This window comes from Pogona vitticeps, chromosome 1 (assembly GCF_051106095.1).
Source record: "Pogona vitticeps strain Pit_001003342236 chromosome 1, PviZW2.1, whole genome shotgun sequence".
NCBI lineage: Eukaryota > Metazoa > Chordata > Lepidosauria > Squamata > Agamidae > Pogona > Pogona vitticeps.
In genome coordinates, this window is record NC_135783.1 from 100,988,957 (window position 1) to 101,007,017 (window position 18,061).

Below are 18,061 nucleotides of genomic sequence, written 5' to 3' on the forward strand. Positions count from 1 at the left end.
TATGGACGGAAAAGAGCAGATACGGATTAAATGGTTTTCAGTGCATTCCTATGGGAAATGCAGATTCAACATAAGAACTTTTCAACTTGAGAACCACTTTGCAATACGGATTAAGTTCTTAAGTAGAGACCCCACTGTACTGTATTTCATGACAGAACTTAATATGTGCATGGTAAGAGGCCCCATTGAGCAGCTTAGGTGCCACATTGTCCACTCATTGCAGTTTCTAAACCAAGTCCAAAGGTACTCCTTTACAGTAATAGAGCCGTGAAATTATCAGTGAAGGAATAAATGTGCCCAATATCCAGTGTCTAACTATGCATTCCTGTCTAGGAATAGTCTTCACTGCAGTTATCAGCAAAAGTTGAACTAGGTGCTCTTTGCCACTTTCCCAAATGATGATGGATGGTAGTTGCCTGTTGGGAATGCCATTTTTTTTCAAAACATGTCTTCAATTAATGCAACATTTAATACATTCTGAGAAAATAAAATCAATGATCTGCTGGCCAGTTATTGCTGCCCATTTTCTCAGAATCTCATCTTAAGAGAAAGCTACAAACCATTATTAGTAAATAAAATTAATGTGAATGAATGAATAACAAAGTAAATTCAATTTGTCATTCATTTATTAATGTCACATTAAACTCATGATGTTTTTAGTGGAAATGAATTTCCCTAATGTCCCATTCAATTAAAAAAAATTGGCACCAGAGGTGGTGGGGGACTTCAGACTACAGCTGGGTTGTTCTCTCCTCCCTATTACAATTAGAGGTCACAAGGGTCTTTTTGAACCATTTCCTGCCAAAGTTTAAAAGGAAAGAACATTGCAGGGTATTTGGATTCTGGGGACCTAGGATGTTGAGGGAGCTGCATGATCCCCACTCATGAATTAAGTGGTTATCTCAAATTATCTACTCATAATGCTGATTGAAAAGGGCTAAATACTAAATATTAAAAAGGCTAAGTATCCAACACACTAGATTTAGAGATCTGTAAATCTTTCTGGTTTCATTCATTTTTGGGGAAGAGGGGAAAGATGCATCATTTTTTCCAGGTCATTTGGGTACCAGCCTGTTAGTTAAACATGAAAAGAATTGGATTTTGGGGTATTTTTCCTTTTGCATGTCCTCATTCATGTTTCTGGCATTGGACCAAATAAAGCCCTACAGAACCCTCAACGTTATTCCAAAAAGTAGGGTCAAGATAGAAGATAAGAATCTGTTCCAAAAGCAGGCAACAGCAACAATACATCAGAAAGAAAAATCAGTCATCATCAGACTTATGGATCCACTAACAGTATTTTAAAGTTCACATTTATTATCATACTAGTATTCTCATCAACATCAGCAGGAGATAGTACAGATGAGAAAGAGATAATGTTCGTCATCATCAGACCGATATAGGACAGCACTACCTTCCTTCATCAGTGATTATAACATCAGTGATTATAACAGGCTGGTGCTATCCACACCAACAGGTTCTTTTCATATCTGTTTACTATGCCTGCAAACAGCGGTAGCAAAATGGAGAAGTCATAATTAATGGGATGCATCTGGTGAAAAAAGAGAGTTTAAACTATTTTCCCCCCTTCTGGGACCATCCTGATAGAAAATGCTTCTTTGAAGGTTCCCTTGGGCTTACATGGAATATCAGTTCTAGTTGCATTAAATATAATTTGTGCATTAAATATCTAATGCAAAAACACCCATAATGCCACCTCTAGTTTGATCTCCCAAGAGCACTGACTCAGCAGGTAGCAGTCTAATTCCACTGGCTTTCTAATTCCACTGGACCAGAAAAGGGTAGTCATATGACATGAAAAAAGTTTAAAGTGCCCTTTAAAATGCCCTAAGTTGTTAATACTACTAATTTTGTTGGTGCAACCTAATCGTATAATCATTTTGTCATTTTTCTCTTGACACTCTGAATAGAAAGAAAGAAAAAGAAAAAAGAGAGAGATTTAGAGGTCAGTGTGTTTCTACATACTGTGCTTGTCAGCAGTTTCTTGTGCAGGTTTTCAATGAGTGACTTTAATTCTTAAGAAAGGATATCTATAGGTTGTCCTTTATTCCCTGTTCCCTTTTCAAAGAACATGTAACTTAACAAGACACAATTTACCATTATATGATTCATGCTGGTTGGTCCCAAACACATTACTGTATTGCAGATTGTAGTGCGACATTCAGTTGATGTTGAATGTTTATGTGTTTTAAAAGATTTTACTTGCACTGCTGCTGTTAAAGTGTAGGGACAGTAGGAGGTAGTTGTGTTCTACATAGGCATGTGCTTTGACAGATGGAGGAAAATCTTTTCATGTTGATTTTCAACTGTCCTACTCCACAAGACTTCGAGCTTTTCTTTGCTGCTGGGAAATTAAAAGTTGGCGAATCAGCTTTTAAATTTTATCCATCTGTTCAAACTAATGAGCTGTCTCGTTTGTAGGTTTCGCTTTGAATTAGTCAATTCAAGCTCAGTGTTAACATTCTTTCCTGACCCCACCCCTGCTTCTGTGTTAGTTGCCAAAAGGGATAATAATAGGTGTCTTAATCTCATTGTACTTTCTCCTCTTTTATGGAAAGTCTGTTGGAAATCTTTCTATAGCATACAGAGTTAACTTACTTTTCCTATAGTGTTGACCAAAGACATGGGTTTCTGAGACATGCTTTGTAACAGAGCACTGCCTGCTCTATTAAGATTTCCATTCAAAAAATGTCTTGAATCTGTTACAGTTAAAACATCAAAATTCTTCCAAGGTCTTGAGGATATAATACGTGGCTGTTTTCCATTTCTAGTTGGTTAAGTATTACCACCAGTGACAGTTTTACTGTATCTATCAGTTAAGCCTTAATTATTATTTTCTTTGTGTGTCATTTGGTAAGAATGGAAGAAGGAGCTATTTGGTTTCATTTCTGCTTGCTCTTTCACAAATAGAGTAATCAGAGCCCCTTGTTTCTGAATGTAAGTTTTGGGGTTATGTTACCTTTTCTGCTTTGATATTATCATTATCAGTCTTGGGCAAAAGAGGAGGATGAAAAAACAAACATGGCATTCATCTCTTTATGTTTAGTTCCTGTTATTTGGTTAGTTCTCCAAAAGAAGCGGGCATCTTTTAATTTCGTGGCTGCTGTCACCATCTTGCAGTGATCATGGAGACTAGGAAAGTAAAATCTGTCACTGCCTCCACATTTTCCCCTTCTATTTGCCAGGAGGTGATCGGACCAGTGACCATGATCTTAGGTGTTTTTTTTATGTTGAGCTTCAGACCATTTTTTGTGCTCTCCTCTTTCACCCTCATTAAGAGGTTCTTTAATTCCTCCTCACTTTCTGCCATCAGAGTGTTATCATCTGCATATCTGAGGTTTTTGATATTTCTTCTGGCATTCTTAATTCCGGCTTGGAATTCATCCAGTCCTGCCTTTCGCATGATGTATTCTGCATATAAGTTAAATAAGCAGGGGGACAATATACAGCCTTGTCATACTCCTTTCCTAATTTTGAACCAATCAGTGTTTCCGTATCCAGTTCTAACTGTTGCTTCCTGTCCCACATATAGGTTTCTCAGGAGATAGATAAGGTGGTCAGGCACTCCCATTTCTTTAAGGACTTGCCATAGTTTGCTGTGGTCCACACAGTCAAAGGCTTTTGCATAGTCAATGAAGCAGAAGTAGATCTTTTTCTGGAATTCTCTGGCTTTCTCCATAATCCAGCACATGTTGGCAATTTGGTCTGTAGTTCCTCTGCCCCTTCGAAATCCAGCTTGTACTTCTGGGAGTTCTTGGTCCACGTACTGCTGAAGCCTACCTTGTAGGATTTTGAGCATAATGTTGCTAGTGTGCGAAATGAGTGCAATTGTACGATAGTTGGAGCATTCTTTGGCACTGCTCTTCTTTGGGATTGGGATGTAGACTGATCTTTCCCAGTCCTCTGGCCACTGCTGAGTTTTCCAAACTTGTTGGCATATTGGGTGTAACACCTTAAGATTTTAAATAGTTTGACTGGAATGCCATCACCTCCACTGGCCTTGTTGTTAGCCATGCTTTCTAACGCCCATTTGAATTCATTCTCCAGGATTTCTGGCTCAAGGTCAGCAACCACACTATCTGGGTTGTCCAGCATGTCCAGATCTTTCTGGTATAATTCTTCTGTGTATTCTTGCCACCTTTTCTTGATGTCTTCTCTGAGGTCCCTACCATTTTTGTCCTTTATCACGTCCATCTTTGCACAAAATATTCCTTTAAGAACTCCAATTTCCTTGAACATATCTCTGGTTTTTCTCTTTCTATTCTTTTCCTCTATTTCTTTGCACTCTTCGTTTAAGAAGGCCCTCTTGTCTCTCCTTGCTATTCTTTGGAAGTCTGAATTCCATTTTCTGTAATTTTCCCTATCTCTCTTGCATTTTGTTTCCCTTCTGTTCTCTGCTATTTATGAGGTCTCGTTGGACAGCCACTTTGCTTTCTTGCATTTCCTTTTCTTTGGGATGGCTTTTGTTGCTGCCTCCTATACAATCTTATGGGCCTCCATCCATAGTTCTTCAGGCATTCTGTCCACCAAATCTAGTTCCTTAAATCTGTTCTTCAATTCCACTGTGTGTTCATAAGGGATTTCGTGTAGATTATACCTGACTAGCCCTGTGGTTTTTCCTACTCTCTTCAGTTTAATCTTGAATTTTGCTATGAGAAGCTGATGATCAGAGCCACAATCAGCTCCAGGTCTTGTTTTTGCTGACTGTATAGAGCTTCTCCATCTTTGGCTGCAGAGAATATAATCAATCTGATTTCGATATTTCCCATCTGATGATTTCCATGTGTAGAGTCGCCTCTTGTGTTGTTGGAAAAGGGTGTTTGTGATGACCAGCTTGTTCTCTTGACAAAACTCTATTAGCCTTTACCCTGCTTCATTTTGAACTCTAAGGCCAAACTTTCCTGTTGTTCCTTTTATCTTTTGACTCCCTACTTTAGCATTCCAGTCCCCTATAATGAGAAGAACATCTTTCTTTGGTGTCAGTTCTAGAAGGTGTTGTAAGTCTTCATAGAATTGGTCAATTTCAGCTTCTTCAGCATCGGTGATTGGTGGATAAACTCGGATTATTGTGATGTTGAAAGGTCTGCCATGGATTCACCTTGAAATCATTCTATCATTTTTAAAAATTTTAAAAGCCAGTTGAACACCGGGCTGTTTAGGTAGGCCTTCCCTCCAATTACTATTTGATTTATTTCTTATTTTTTCCATCTTGAATAATTTGATTATTGATGTTTATAATGTTATTATTTTATAATGTTTTATTATACATGTTGGAAGCCGCCCAGACTAGTCACTTGATTAGATGGGTGCAAAATAAATGCAATAAATAAAATAGATAAATAAATATCATTTTTGATATTGTATCCCAGTACAGCTTTTCCCACTCTTGTTGACTATGAAGGCTGCTCCATTCCTTCTATGGGATTCTTGCCTAAAGTAGTAGGTATGATAATCCTCTGAATTGAATTCGCCCATTCCCGTCCATTTTACTTCACCAATGCCCAGGACGTCAGTGTTCATTCTTGCCATCTCTTGTTTGACCACATCCAGCTTACCAAGGTTCATAGATCGTACATTCCAGGTTCCTATGCAGTATTTTTCTTTGCAGCATCAGATTTTCCTTTCACTTCCAGGCACGTCCACAGCTGAGCGCCCTTTCAGGTTTGGCCCAACCACTTCATTAGCTCAGGAGCTACTTGTACTTGTCCTCTGCTCTTCCTCAGTAGCACGTTGGATGCCTTCCGACCTGAGGGGCTCATCTTCCAGCGTCATATCTTTTAGCCTTTTGTTTCTGTTCATGGGGTATTCTTGGCAGATATACTGGAGTGGCTTGCCAATTCCTGCTCCAGATGGATTGCATTTAGTCCTAACTCTCCACTATGACCTGTCTGTCTTGGGTGTCTCTGCATGTCATAGCCCATAGCTTCTTTGAATAACTCAAGCCCCTTCGCCACGACAAGGCAGCAATCCATGCAGGGGCTGGAAAGTGTAGTATCCCTTTTAGCTGCGTTTTGAGTAGCATGGAGGACTACACAAAGGCTGAATGGGAGGGAAATAAATTTCCATTGTGACAACTAGAGCAATGTAAGATGCAGTGGAGCTCAAAAAAAACAATGGGATTTAAGCTGGCTAGGGAGTGGAATTTTAGGATTTCAAGTGTGTTATACCACTTAATGTTATTCTCAATTATCTTTTTGTACTATTGTCTTTCAACACATTCTGATAAACAATAATGGCATTATAATTGTTAGAGGCTAGTATTGTAACAGCCACATTTCCACTTCCTAGCCAGTTTAAATCCAATTGCTTTATTAAGCTCCACTGCATTTAATTTCCAGGCTGAGCCTAAAGGCTAATAAATATTCTTCCCTCTAATGGGAGGTCTCTGCAGTCATGTACCTTTAAATTCATTCGTTCATTCATTCAATCAATGTTTACCCCGCCCCCTAGACTATGTCTAATCCACCTGCCCACCCAGTACTTTATCTTCAGTCTTCATTCAGCAGCTGCCCAGCTCCACTGCACCCACTGTCAGTCTGTCCTTAGTTACTCCCTGAAGTCAAGGTTCTTCAGCTCCTCACTTATAGATCTTAGACAGCTCTTGCCTTGAATGATTTCAGCCTGCAGATTCTTTCATCTTTTAAACTCTGCTGATGCTGTTCCTTCAGGCTTTCCCCAGCCACTTCTGATTCTTAAATTTCTGTTGTTCTTTCTAGTCTAGCCAGGACACCCTCAATTGTTCTTTTGCTGAATGTGTACTTATATTCCCTTCAGTCAGGACCCTCAAGTCAGTCAGCCCATTTTGGGATGCTATGCTGTCCATTGCATCACTAACAGTGGCAAAATGGACAATGTGGAATGCCTACAAGTTTGTCATTTGTGATTCCACTATACTTGAGGGAAAAAAGAGGATCCTAAACTAGTGTAAACATGTTAGACAAACAAAAAAATAGACAAAATATTATGAAAATATTAAGACTAATTACTATATTTTAATGTGAATTTTTGTCAATCAAATCCACTTCCTCAGACATGTGTAAGACTATATTACTGGTCAACCAAGGCAGAAGAATTGGCTCACCAAGCCACTACTGATTTAATGGCCTACTCTAGTTGCAACTCCCTACTGGATTTCAGCCAATATTTTTAGCGTATCAGGCCTGAGTATGTTTGTATCCATAAATCTTAACAGAAGAAAATAATAATGCATAATAATGAATTTGCAGTGATGTTCAAGTAAGAACTTCTGTTACGAACATCTGTCATTTGTTACTTTAAATATCACTGTGTGTTCTGTAGACAAAAAAAAAAAATTCAGGAATGAATAGGACCAGCACTGCTGAGTAGTGTTTCTCTACTAATGACTGCATTTTAGTTTTGATCTGTTTGCAACTTCCTCTAATTTCACACATGGATGTTTCCTGATTTATAAAATGCAGTGCATGCACTTCTTGTTTTGTGCATGATCTTTTTAGGGAATATTTTGATGCACCGTGAGTCTAGTTTTTCACACTCTAGGATCACTTGGCTAGGATTGTTGCTTGTCATCAAGACCACCTAGGTTTCCAAATAATCTGTCTTATTGTATTTCAGATATTTCCAAGAAACACAAGTCCTGTACATGCAAACATGAATGCACATGTCTGTCCTTTTTTATTTGCAGTATGAATATCCTCAAGCTCCAGTTTTTTCACACTTGTATGATATGTACTTGCCATGCTCACACATGCAGCTTTCAGTCTGTATTTAAACAATGAGCCTGAGTAAACATCCATTGTAAGCTTTGCACCCTGTTTTGCACCAGTTTGAATCAACATATTCCATTGTTCTTCATTGTGGTCTCTGAACTACACAGATGGGTCAGAGCTCTTATGCAAGACCCTCTTACGAAGCTTCTAGCATAAAAAAACTCCTCCTTGGCTCCACCCTCTCCCTTGCACTTGTATTGGTGCACTTCATGGTTGCTTCCTCGGTTGCTTCCTGCCATGAGAGTAGCACCTAGGAGCTTTTCAGACAAAAGTAAGATTGCCTATCAACCTTATTAAAATAATTTTTCTTTCCCTTCTCTGTCCCCCCTTTTGTTCTTCTATTTCCTCATCTTTAAAAAGCCTTTTTAAAAAAAATAAAAAAATAAAAAGGTACTGTTTATTCCCATCTCCTTGCTCACTCTTCTGTCACCCTTTTATGGCCCCAGAGAGCCTCTTTAAGAAATGTACTGGTTACATTTCTCTCACACTGATCACCACGACAAGTATCTCTGCTGCTTGGGAGAGAAACACTACTCAGTGCCCCATCTGCGAAGGATTCAACAAAAGAGGCCTGAACTAAAACGTCTCACACTCTGGGTGCTTCAAAAGAAAACAAGAGCAACATAAATGTCACAATCAAATAAAAGTAGACATATATTAATTAATCATAAACATGCAAATATCCCCTTAACATCAAAGGACTGAGTAATATCAAAGGACTTGGCCAAACACAAATGCAGACAAAAAACCCTCACACAAACTTGGATAAGCCCAGTCCAGCCACAGTGGAACCCCAAGGTATCAACTCAAGCTTTGCCTCTGATAACACCAGCACTGATAGATCAGTCCTCTGACTAACCATCCTCCCAAACTGAACCTCCACCACTGCCCACAGAGGTGTCTACCCACCATGATCAAGTGCTCTGCTTCGGCTTAGTATCAGAAGGCAAGCTTTGCAGCACATCTCAGCACAGTATGAAACTTACATAAAATTGGTACTAACCCAGTAGCTTTCAGTGCCAGGATCAGAGATTTGTCTTGCTTCCATTACACCTGTTCATCCACCAGGCCTCTGTTTCTTCTGTGGGGCATGGAGCTGGAGATTAGAGTTCTCCCACGTGTCAGTATCAACACTATGACTACATTGAACCACCCTGGGATCACCATGATACCTTCACCCTTAGTGTCATCATGGATAATATGTACAAGGTTTTTGATGGTGCAGCTAACTTTCTTCTCCATCATCCTACTCCAAACTCTTTAATTGTCAAAACAGCACAGACAAAAGGAAAAGGAAGAATCCCTTCTACGCCAGTCAACGAAAACAGAAGGAAACTCAATCTAATAGGCTGTTGTTTTCACTCATCCATGGAACTCAGCACTGGAATTGCTAATTACCAAGCCACTATTGTTGCATATCAGCAATACCTCTGGGAAAAGTTGGAACTACTGCTAAACCACCTCCCCTAAGACTACCACATTGTGGCATTGTCCTTTATGCAAGAGGGCCTTTCCTTTGCAGCATATCAATGTCAGATACCTATATGGTGCACTGAACTCACGCAGGAGTCCTCCAGAGACATAACTTAAAATATTGGAAAACCGATCTTAAGCTTTAGGCAAATGCTTAAGTCAGAAAATACAGGCTCAAGAATACAATAAATTCCAAAAAGACTGTTTTAAATTGTTTTTAAATACATTGGAATTTACAGGCTAAAAGGGCAAAGTATATATCTTTAATATCTCATTGAAAAATTAAAACGTTATAAACCTCAAAAGCTGCAACCCCCTTTTTTAAAATGCATGAAGAAATATAAAGAAGTATTGCAGCAGGAACTGAGGCCTCATTGTCAACCAGCCCCTGAGAATTAGGTCTTAATCCAGGCTAGCAAAATACAGGTTTCTGTAGGTATGGTTTTGTGGGCTGGAACTCCTAAGAGGAGAATTCTGGGCATTGCAGTCCAAACAACAACAAAAATGGCATATACCTATTGCTTAGCTTTCTACTTATAAAACACTCATAGACTTTGACCCTAAATGTTTAGTGGGGGGGAAAGACCAGATATCTTCAAAATATTCTAAAATAATCTGTCCACCCCATCAGAGGAATGGATTAAGAGTGAGTAGTGCCATCTAAAGAGAATGTTATGTGCTAAATTGCCTAATAGATTACCAGTGGTGGGAACTTTTCCATCCAATGCAACATATTGTGTGGATAGGGATGTACATCTGTGTACCCATTATGGACTAGGTCACTGGTTCTTAACCTTTGTTACTCAGATGTTTTTGGACTGCAACTCCCAGAAGCCTTCACCATCAGCTCTGCTGGCTGAAGTTTCTGGGAGCTGCAGTTCAAAAACACCTGAGTAACAAAGGTTAAGAACCACTGGTGTAGGTGATAGACTCAGACTCAGGAGACCTGAGTCTGAATTCCCTCTCATCCATGGAATCTGATTGGGGAAGATGGCACTGTCAAAAATGCTCCTTAAATATATCACTTACATTGAAAACCCTATTAGGATTGCTGTAAGTAGGATGCGACTTGACAGTACATAAGACAGGGATGTGCATGGTAGCAGTTAAATCTATTACTGCATTTCCGCTCTACCCTAGTAAAAATATTTTTCAGCATTTTGGTTAGCGACTGCCTCTTATCATAATAGGAATCACCATGGTATTAATTCTTTATATCACTCTGACTAGTAATAAGAAAGAAAGAAAGAAAGAAAGAAAGAAAGAAAGAAAGAAAGAAAGAAAGAAAGAAAGAGTGTCTTAGCAAGGGTTGTTCTTTTTTCCCCCCTTCAGATATCCTGGAGACATTTCCTTTGTGCTTTGCTTGCATATTTTGTCGTTTAAAAGCTTAGTTTTCCTGAGAAAAGCTACACAAGCTCTCAGCTCTTGAGACACTAGAGCTAGCTTTGAACTTCAGAGTACAGATCTAATTACACAGCTTGTAGCTGTGGAACCACTTTTCTCTATTCCAAATTACTTTTTCCAACTTATTTGCATAATGTAATACAGAGAGGTTAGCCACTGAAATAATAATAATAAAAAAAACTTGACATAGTTAGGACAGACTAAGTTAACCCTTTTAGATCTATCTGTAGTGATCTGTTTTATATGTTCGTCAAATAGAATTTTAAAAATGATGTATTTTAAAAGTTCAGCCTGTGTGTTGTGGTCTTAGATTAATGCAAGTCTTTCTTTTCTCTTCTTAGTTTAAATCATATTAACAATAAATGAGTGTACAATCCTAGATGGATTTCATTATTGTAGCATAAGGTGTTCCTTCCACCAAATCAAATGCAGTGGAACTTCTGTCAGCTCACCTCTGTTTCACCTGTATGAAGCTGACTGGCAGTCAGTTGACAAACTTTTACGTAAGCTCATGGAACTGAGTACCCTAAGGCCAAGATGTTGTACTGGCAGATGGCTTAGATCAGTGGTTCTTAACCTTGGGTTACTCAGGTGTTTTTGAACTGCAACTCCCAGAAACCCCAGCCAGCACAGCTGGTGGTGAAGGCTTCTGGGAGTTGCAGTCCAAAAACACCTGACTAACCCAAGGTTAAGAACCACTGGCTTAGATGACTCTAAGACAAATGAATGGGCCTGCTAAAGTTGGTAGTTTAAGGGACCTCTCAGGTTCAAGGGATATATGCATAGAACAGTGTTCACAGAGACAACACCCAGGGAGAAATGTGGATACATTGAATGGAAGAACATAGTGCTTCAAATATAGTTGCTGCTAGAAAAGGAAGTTTCACCATTCAAATATAACAAAATATACACTTATCCATGTTCTTGGTATTTATTTCAACATTGGACCAAATCACATATCCAAATCATTTTGTTAAAAAGGAGCTTCGTCTTCAAAAGCACAAACTTAAATATATCTGCTCAGAAGAAAGGCACATTGAGTTAACCAATCCAAGGTAGATGTGTATAGGATTTTAGTTAACAAAATCCAAGAATGGTCTTTTTAAGTTATGTATATTATCTTTGTGCTTTTAGACAATTAAAAGAAGGTTCTCCGAAGCACTCAATGTGTGTTCTAGTGTTATTCTAGGAGAATATGTTGTGTCTTTTTGAATCAGTCTTTGAGCTCAATTTTCTTTTTAGCCTCCAGAAACAGAAGGCTATAAATCTGCTTCCCAGTTGTACCCCTTAGGACTGAGAGGCAGTGGTGCATGGCTGAATGATTTCATCACTAAAATAATAACAATTGAAAATAAAAGAAAAAAAGCTTTCTCTCTGAGTTGCTAGCTTCATATGTGTAGGAATCTTTATTCTCAAAGAGAAACATTCTGTTCTATGAATCCAATATCTAGTCTGATGTTATCTGGCCTAATCAGGGGTTTATCAGCTCATATGATCCTTTCGAAAACTAGGCATCGTCTGGCACTCTGTATTACTACTTTAAAATGAAATATATTTTTTTCAAATGTGTAATAGATTTTCACATGTAAGTATATATGTATGTGACCTTGGAGCAAAATAAGTTGCTATGTGTTCAGCCATTAGCATCAAATCTGGTATTAAATGAATAATGTTAAATCTACCTCTTGTGGCTAAACAAATATTTGTCTTTTTTAATTTCAAGGTCATGGTGTTCGTTCATGCTCGAAATGCCACTGTGCGGACTGCCATGGCTCTTCGTGAGAAAGCTAAAAACAATGGTCACATTTGCTACTTTTTGTCATCTCGAGGAGCTGAGTTTGGACAGTTGGAGAAACAAGTAAGTGACTTGTACAGCTGATTGGTTTTGTGGCCCTGTCCAAAAAAATTCTGTTTCCCTACCGTAGATTACATGTAGCACCTGCAATGCCAGTTCGTTTTATTTATTTATTTGATTTTTATCCCATTTTTCTCCTAGTGAAGGGATTCAAGGCAGCATACAACAGCTAAAAATATTGCATATTGCTATAGTGCATATTTTTTTAAAAGTACATTAGATATCAAAATACTATTAAGCCTATAACAATATTAAAACCATTGCTAGTTTAAAACAAATTGAAATAAATTTAAAATAGGTGATTCAGAAATAGAATATGCTGTTTCCCCCACTAAAAACTCTAGCTGTACTAAGACATCCAGAAAATCAAAAGCCAATTTATGCAGAAAAGTTTTCACCTGCTAGCAGAAGGATGGGGGGCAGAGTGGGCAACCTATCCTCTTGTGGAAGGGAATTCCATAGATTGGGAACATCCACTGAAAACACTTTATCTTGAGTCCTTACTGAACATACCTGCTGAGGTGACAAGACACAGAGAACCTGTTCTCTGAAGTCCTCAGTGACTGGGAAAGCTTATATATGAGGAGAGACAGTCCTTCAAATGGCGTGGACCAGTTTCTACAATTTGACATGGTGTTTAAAGAGATACAATACTGAGTTTCACATTGAAAAATGATGAATCTTGCTTCTGATGCAATTCCACTAGCACTACTGATGCTATTCTTGGTTAATTGCTTGAACTGCAAATGAGGCGAGAATCACAGTAATCTAGATTCACAGGTGATATGGTGACTATCTTGAATTGTAAAACTGCTGCTGAGTGCAAAAGATATTGAATGAAGCTGCTGTAGAATGTGTTCCTCCTGTGACAGTCAAAAAGATTTCAGAAGTGTGGCAGATAGGGTTTCCAGTTCTCAGCCTCCGATTTGGGTCTGAAATCTTGACATAGAGGTCTAAAACCTGATCCTAGGAACTGAAAACTTATGTAGATGTTATAGAGGCAGGCATTGCTACAATTTCTGCAAAAGTTCACGTCCTGCACGCTCTTCTCCACAGTACCCATCATACAGTTTTTCCAGACACTAAACTGCTGTTAGTGCTTTTGCACTACTAACCACTAGTTGATCAGCATGGTTGGGTTTTTTCCTCAGCTCTCTTAGACTTTGCAACCCTTGTGGGTGGAGTCTTTAACATGGTTCCTTCCAGTGCCATCCTTTTGCCAGTGTCCAGAAGGTGACAACTAACTAATGTAATTTGTCACTTAGGAGGTGATACCATAAAAAAAAAGTTGAGGCTGTATGTATAATGGGGTCTTCTCAATGGCGTAACTTATATGCCACCCACACTACAAATCATCATGTGCTAAGAAACAAATATCACCTGGGCCTTTGGTTGGACTTCTTTTGCGGTACTAAAATTAGTACTCTAGCACCATCACAATATGAGAAGGAGCAACTTTGGGAAATGAGGTATCCTTCCTCTCTTGCAAAAAGTACACTCTGCTCTTCTTTGTTAGTTCCCTAGGACTGGGAAATTACTGGAAAATATACTCTGGTTTCTGCTACTGGCCAAGAGACTAAAAGTCACTGAGACACTGAACATGGTCCTTACCTGGCTCCATCCATCAACCAGAGAAATACCTGCTTCTCTCCTGTTTATTCGTCTTCTTTCCCCTTTCATTTTTCTTTCTTTCTTTCTATATTCTGAGTTTCCAGTTGTGAGCCAATATGTGGGAGCTATCTCAACTTTTGATATTGTTTCGGTACAGAAAATTTCAGACATCTCTCTCTCTCTCTCTCTCTCCCTGCCTCCCAGGAGGCCTGGGTTTGAATCCCTGCTCAGACATAAAAACTCACTGGGGTGTATGTATGGAACTGGTAGAACCACTCCTTAAATGTCTCATTTTGATAGGCTTATTTGAGTTAATGTAAGCCAGCTCTGACTTGATGGTACATAAGATAACAGCAAATTTTTAAAAACTAGTTCCTTCCCAGCTAATCACCAAAATTCCTCAGTACTTCTATCAAAATTATCCTCCCACTTCTTCTACTTTCCCATCCAGTTCCACTTTCTGCATCTCCGGTGCTATGCTCGTCTTCAGTTCAAGCTGACCATTCACATCCTATGTGTTACAGTTTTTTTATACTGCTATGCAAAGCTAAGGGTTTAGTCGTCGTCTAGTCACTTAGTCGTGTCCGACTCTTCGTGACCCCATGGACCAGAGAACGCCAGGCTCTCCTATCTTCCACTGCCTCCCATAGTTGTGTCAAATTCATCTTGGTTGCTTCGATGACACTGTCCAACCATCTCATCCTCTGTCATCCCCTTCTCCTCTTGCCGTCACACTTTCCCAACATCAAGGTCTTTTCCAAGGAGTCTTCTCTTCTCATGAGATGGCCAAAGTACTGGAGCCTCAGCTTCAGGATCGGTCCTTCCAGTGAACACTCAGGGTTGATTTCCTTCAAAATGGATAGGTTTGTTCTCCTTGCAGCCCAGGGGACTCTTAAGAGGCTCCTCTAGCACGACAATTCAAAGGCATCAATTCTTCCGTGGTCAGCTTTCTTTATGGTCCAGCTCTCACTTCCATACATCACTACAGGAAAGGGTTTAGACTGAACACTGTTCTCAGGATCAGGATTGTTTTCTTTAAGCATTGGTTTGGTGCCTCAGTTTCTTTCATTGATTCATTTATTTTCTTTATGTGTGTTTAGTCGTTTAGTCGTGTCCGACTCTTCGTGACCCCATGGACCAGAGCACGCCAGGCCCTCCTGTCTTCCACTGCCTCCCGGAGTTGTGTCAGGTTCATGTTGGTTGCTTCGCAGACACTGTCCAGCCATCTCATCCTCGGTTGTCCCCTTCTCCTCTTGCCATCACACCTTCCTAACATCAAGGTTTTTTCCAAGGACTCTTTTCTTCTCATGAGATGGCCAAAGTACTGGAGCCTCAGCTTCAGGATCTGTCCCTCAAGTGAGCATTCAGGGTTGATTTCCTTTAGAACTGATAGGTTTGTTCTCCTTGCAGTCCAGGGGACTCTCAAGAGCCTCCTCCAGCACCACAATTCAAAGGCATCAATTCTTCGGCGGTCTGCTTTCTTTATGGTCCAGCTCTCACTTCCATACATCATGACAGGAAAAACCATAGCTTTGACTATTCGGACTTTTGTTGGCAAGGTGATGTCTCTGCTTTTCAAGATGCTGTCAAGATTTGTCATCGCTTTCCTCCCAAGCAGAAGGCGCCTTTTAATTTCAGGGCTGCTGTCTCCATCTGCAGTGATCATGGAGCCCAGGAAGATAAAATTTGACACTGCCTCCATATCTTCCCCTTCTATTTCCCAGGAGGTGATGGGACCAGTGGCCATGATCTTAGTTTTTTTGATGTTGAGTTTCAGACCGTTTTTTGCACTCTCCTCTTTCACTCTCATTACAAGGTTCTTTAATTCCTCCTCACTTTCTGCCATCAGAGTGGTATCATCTGCATATCGGAGGTTGTTGATATTTCTTCCGGCAATCTTAATTCCGGCTTGGGTTTCTTCCAGTCCAGCCTTCCGCATGATGTATTCTGCATATAAGTTAAATAAGCTGGGGGACAATATACAGCCTTGCCGTACTCCTTTCCCAATTTTGAACCACTCAGTTGTTCCATGACCAGTTCTAACTGTTGCTTCCTGTCCCACATATAGGTTTCTCAGGAGACAGATAAAGTGGTCAGGCACTCCCATTTCTTTAAGGACTTGCCATAGTTTGCTGTGGTCCACACAGTCAAAGGCTTTCGCATAGTCAATGAAGCAGAAGTAGATATTTTTCTGGAACTCTCTGGCTTTCTCCATAATCCAGCGCAAGTTAGCAATTTGGTCTCGAGTTCCTCTGCCTCTTCGGAATCCAGCTTGTACTTCTGGGAGTTCTTGGTCCACATACTGCGGAAGCCTACCTTGTAGGATTTTGAGCATAACCTTGCTAGCGTGCGAAATGAGTGCAATTGTACGGTAGTTGGAGCATTCTTTGGCACTGCCTTTCTTTGGGATTGGGATGTAGACTGATCTTTTCCAATCCTCTGGCCACTGTTGAGTTTTCCAAACTTGCTGGCATATTGAATGTAGCACCTTAACAGCATCATCTTTCAAGATTTTAAATAGTTCAACTGGAATGCCATCACCTCCACTGGCCTTGTTGTTAGCCAGGCTTTCTAAGGCCCACTTGACTTCGCTCTCCAGGATGTCTGGCTCAAGGTCAGCAACTACATTGTCTGGGTTGTCCGGGATATCCAAATCTTTCTGATATAATTCCTCTGTGTATTCTTGCCACCTCTTCTTGACGTCTTCTGCTTCTGTTAGGTCCCTCCCATTTTTGTCTTTTATCATGTTCATCTTTGCGCAAAATGTTCCTCTAATATGTCCAATTTTCCTGAACAGATCTCTGGTCTTTCCTTTTCTGTTATCTTCCTCTATTTCTTTGCATTGTTCATTTAAGAAGGCCCTCTTGTCTCTCCTTGCTATTCTTTGGAAGTCTGCATTCAAGTTTCTGTAACTTTCCCTATCTCCCTTGCATTTTGCTTCCCTTCTCCTCTCTGCTATTTCTAAGGCCTCGTTGGACAGCCACTTTGCTTTCTTGCATTTCCTTTTCTTTGGGATGGTTTTCGTTGCTGCCTCCTGGACAATGTTACGAGCCTCTATCCAAAGTTCTTCAGGCACTCTGTCCACCAAATCGAGTTCCTTAAATCTGTTATTTACTTCCACTGTGTATTCATAAGGGATTTGGTTTAGATTATACCTGAGTGGCCCAGTGGTTTTTCCTACTCTCTTCAGTCTAAGCTTGAATTTTGCTATGAGAAGCTGATGATCAGAGCCGCAGTCAGCTCCAGGTCTTGTTTTTGCTGACTGTATAGAGCTTCTCCATCTTTGGCTGCAGAGAATATAATCAATCTGATTTCGATATTGCCCATCTGGTGATTTCCATGTATAGAGTCGCCTCTTGTGTTGTTGGAAAAGAGTGTTTGTGATGACCAGCTTATTCTCTTGACAAAACTCTATTAGCCTTTGTCCTGCTTCGTTCTGAACTCCAAGGCCAAACTTCCCTGTTGTTCCTTTTATCTCTTGGCTCCCTACTTTAGCATTCCAGTCCCCTAGAATGATTATACCACATCTTTTATTTCATTAAAGGCATTCAGAGTGGCTAAATCTATTTTCTATCATTTGTTTCTTTTATGTTTCCTGTATATTTGATACAGGATGTAGCATATTGTCCTAGGTGTCATAAATGCAGTTTTCTATTGAGCAGATAGTGTTTGTAATGAGTGGCTACAAGTTTCTCACGGCAACATGTTTGTGTGTGAGGGGAGTCGTCTTTAAAAAGTTCTTTAAACTTTTAGCATCATAAACTTGTCCAGAAAGTTGGATAGAGTTCAGCTGAATGCCCACAAGAGGAGATAAGAATCAGGAGATCCAATTGCATCAGGTTTCTGTTTGCTACTGTTCTTCTTCTACCATATATTTACCCAATAGTTACAGTGAAAGGTCCTTCAGACTAGACAAGTTGAGGTTTAGGTCTCTGCACTCATTTGCTAG

General features: G+C 39.8%; 1 protein-coding gene across 2 annotated transcripts in view; it reads left to right on the forward strand.

The window, feature by feature from the left end:
- The window catches only part of ASCC3 (activating signal cointegrator 1 complex subunit 3), a 246,412-nt gene that overhangs the window by 101,371 nt on the left and 126,980 nt on the right, over positions 1-18,061 (forward strand). For both annotated transcript variants that reach the window (XM_072998402.2, XM_072998405.2), the window contains exon 14: positions 12,370-12,504. In XM_072998402.2, the coding sequence (XP_072854503.2) occupies positions 12,370-12,504 (135 nt within the window). The remainder of the gene's footprint in view (positions 1-12,369; positions 12,505-18,061) is intronic.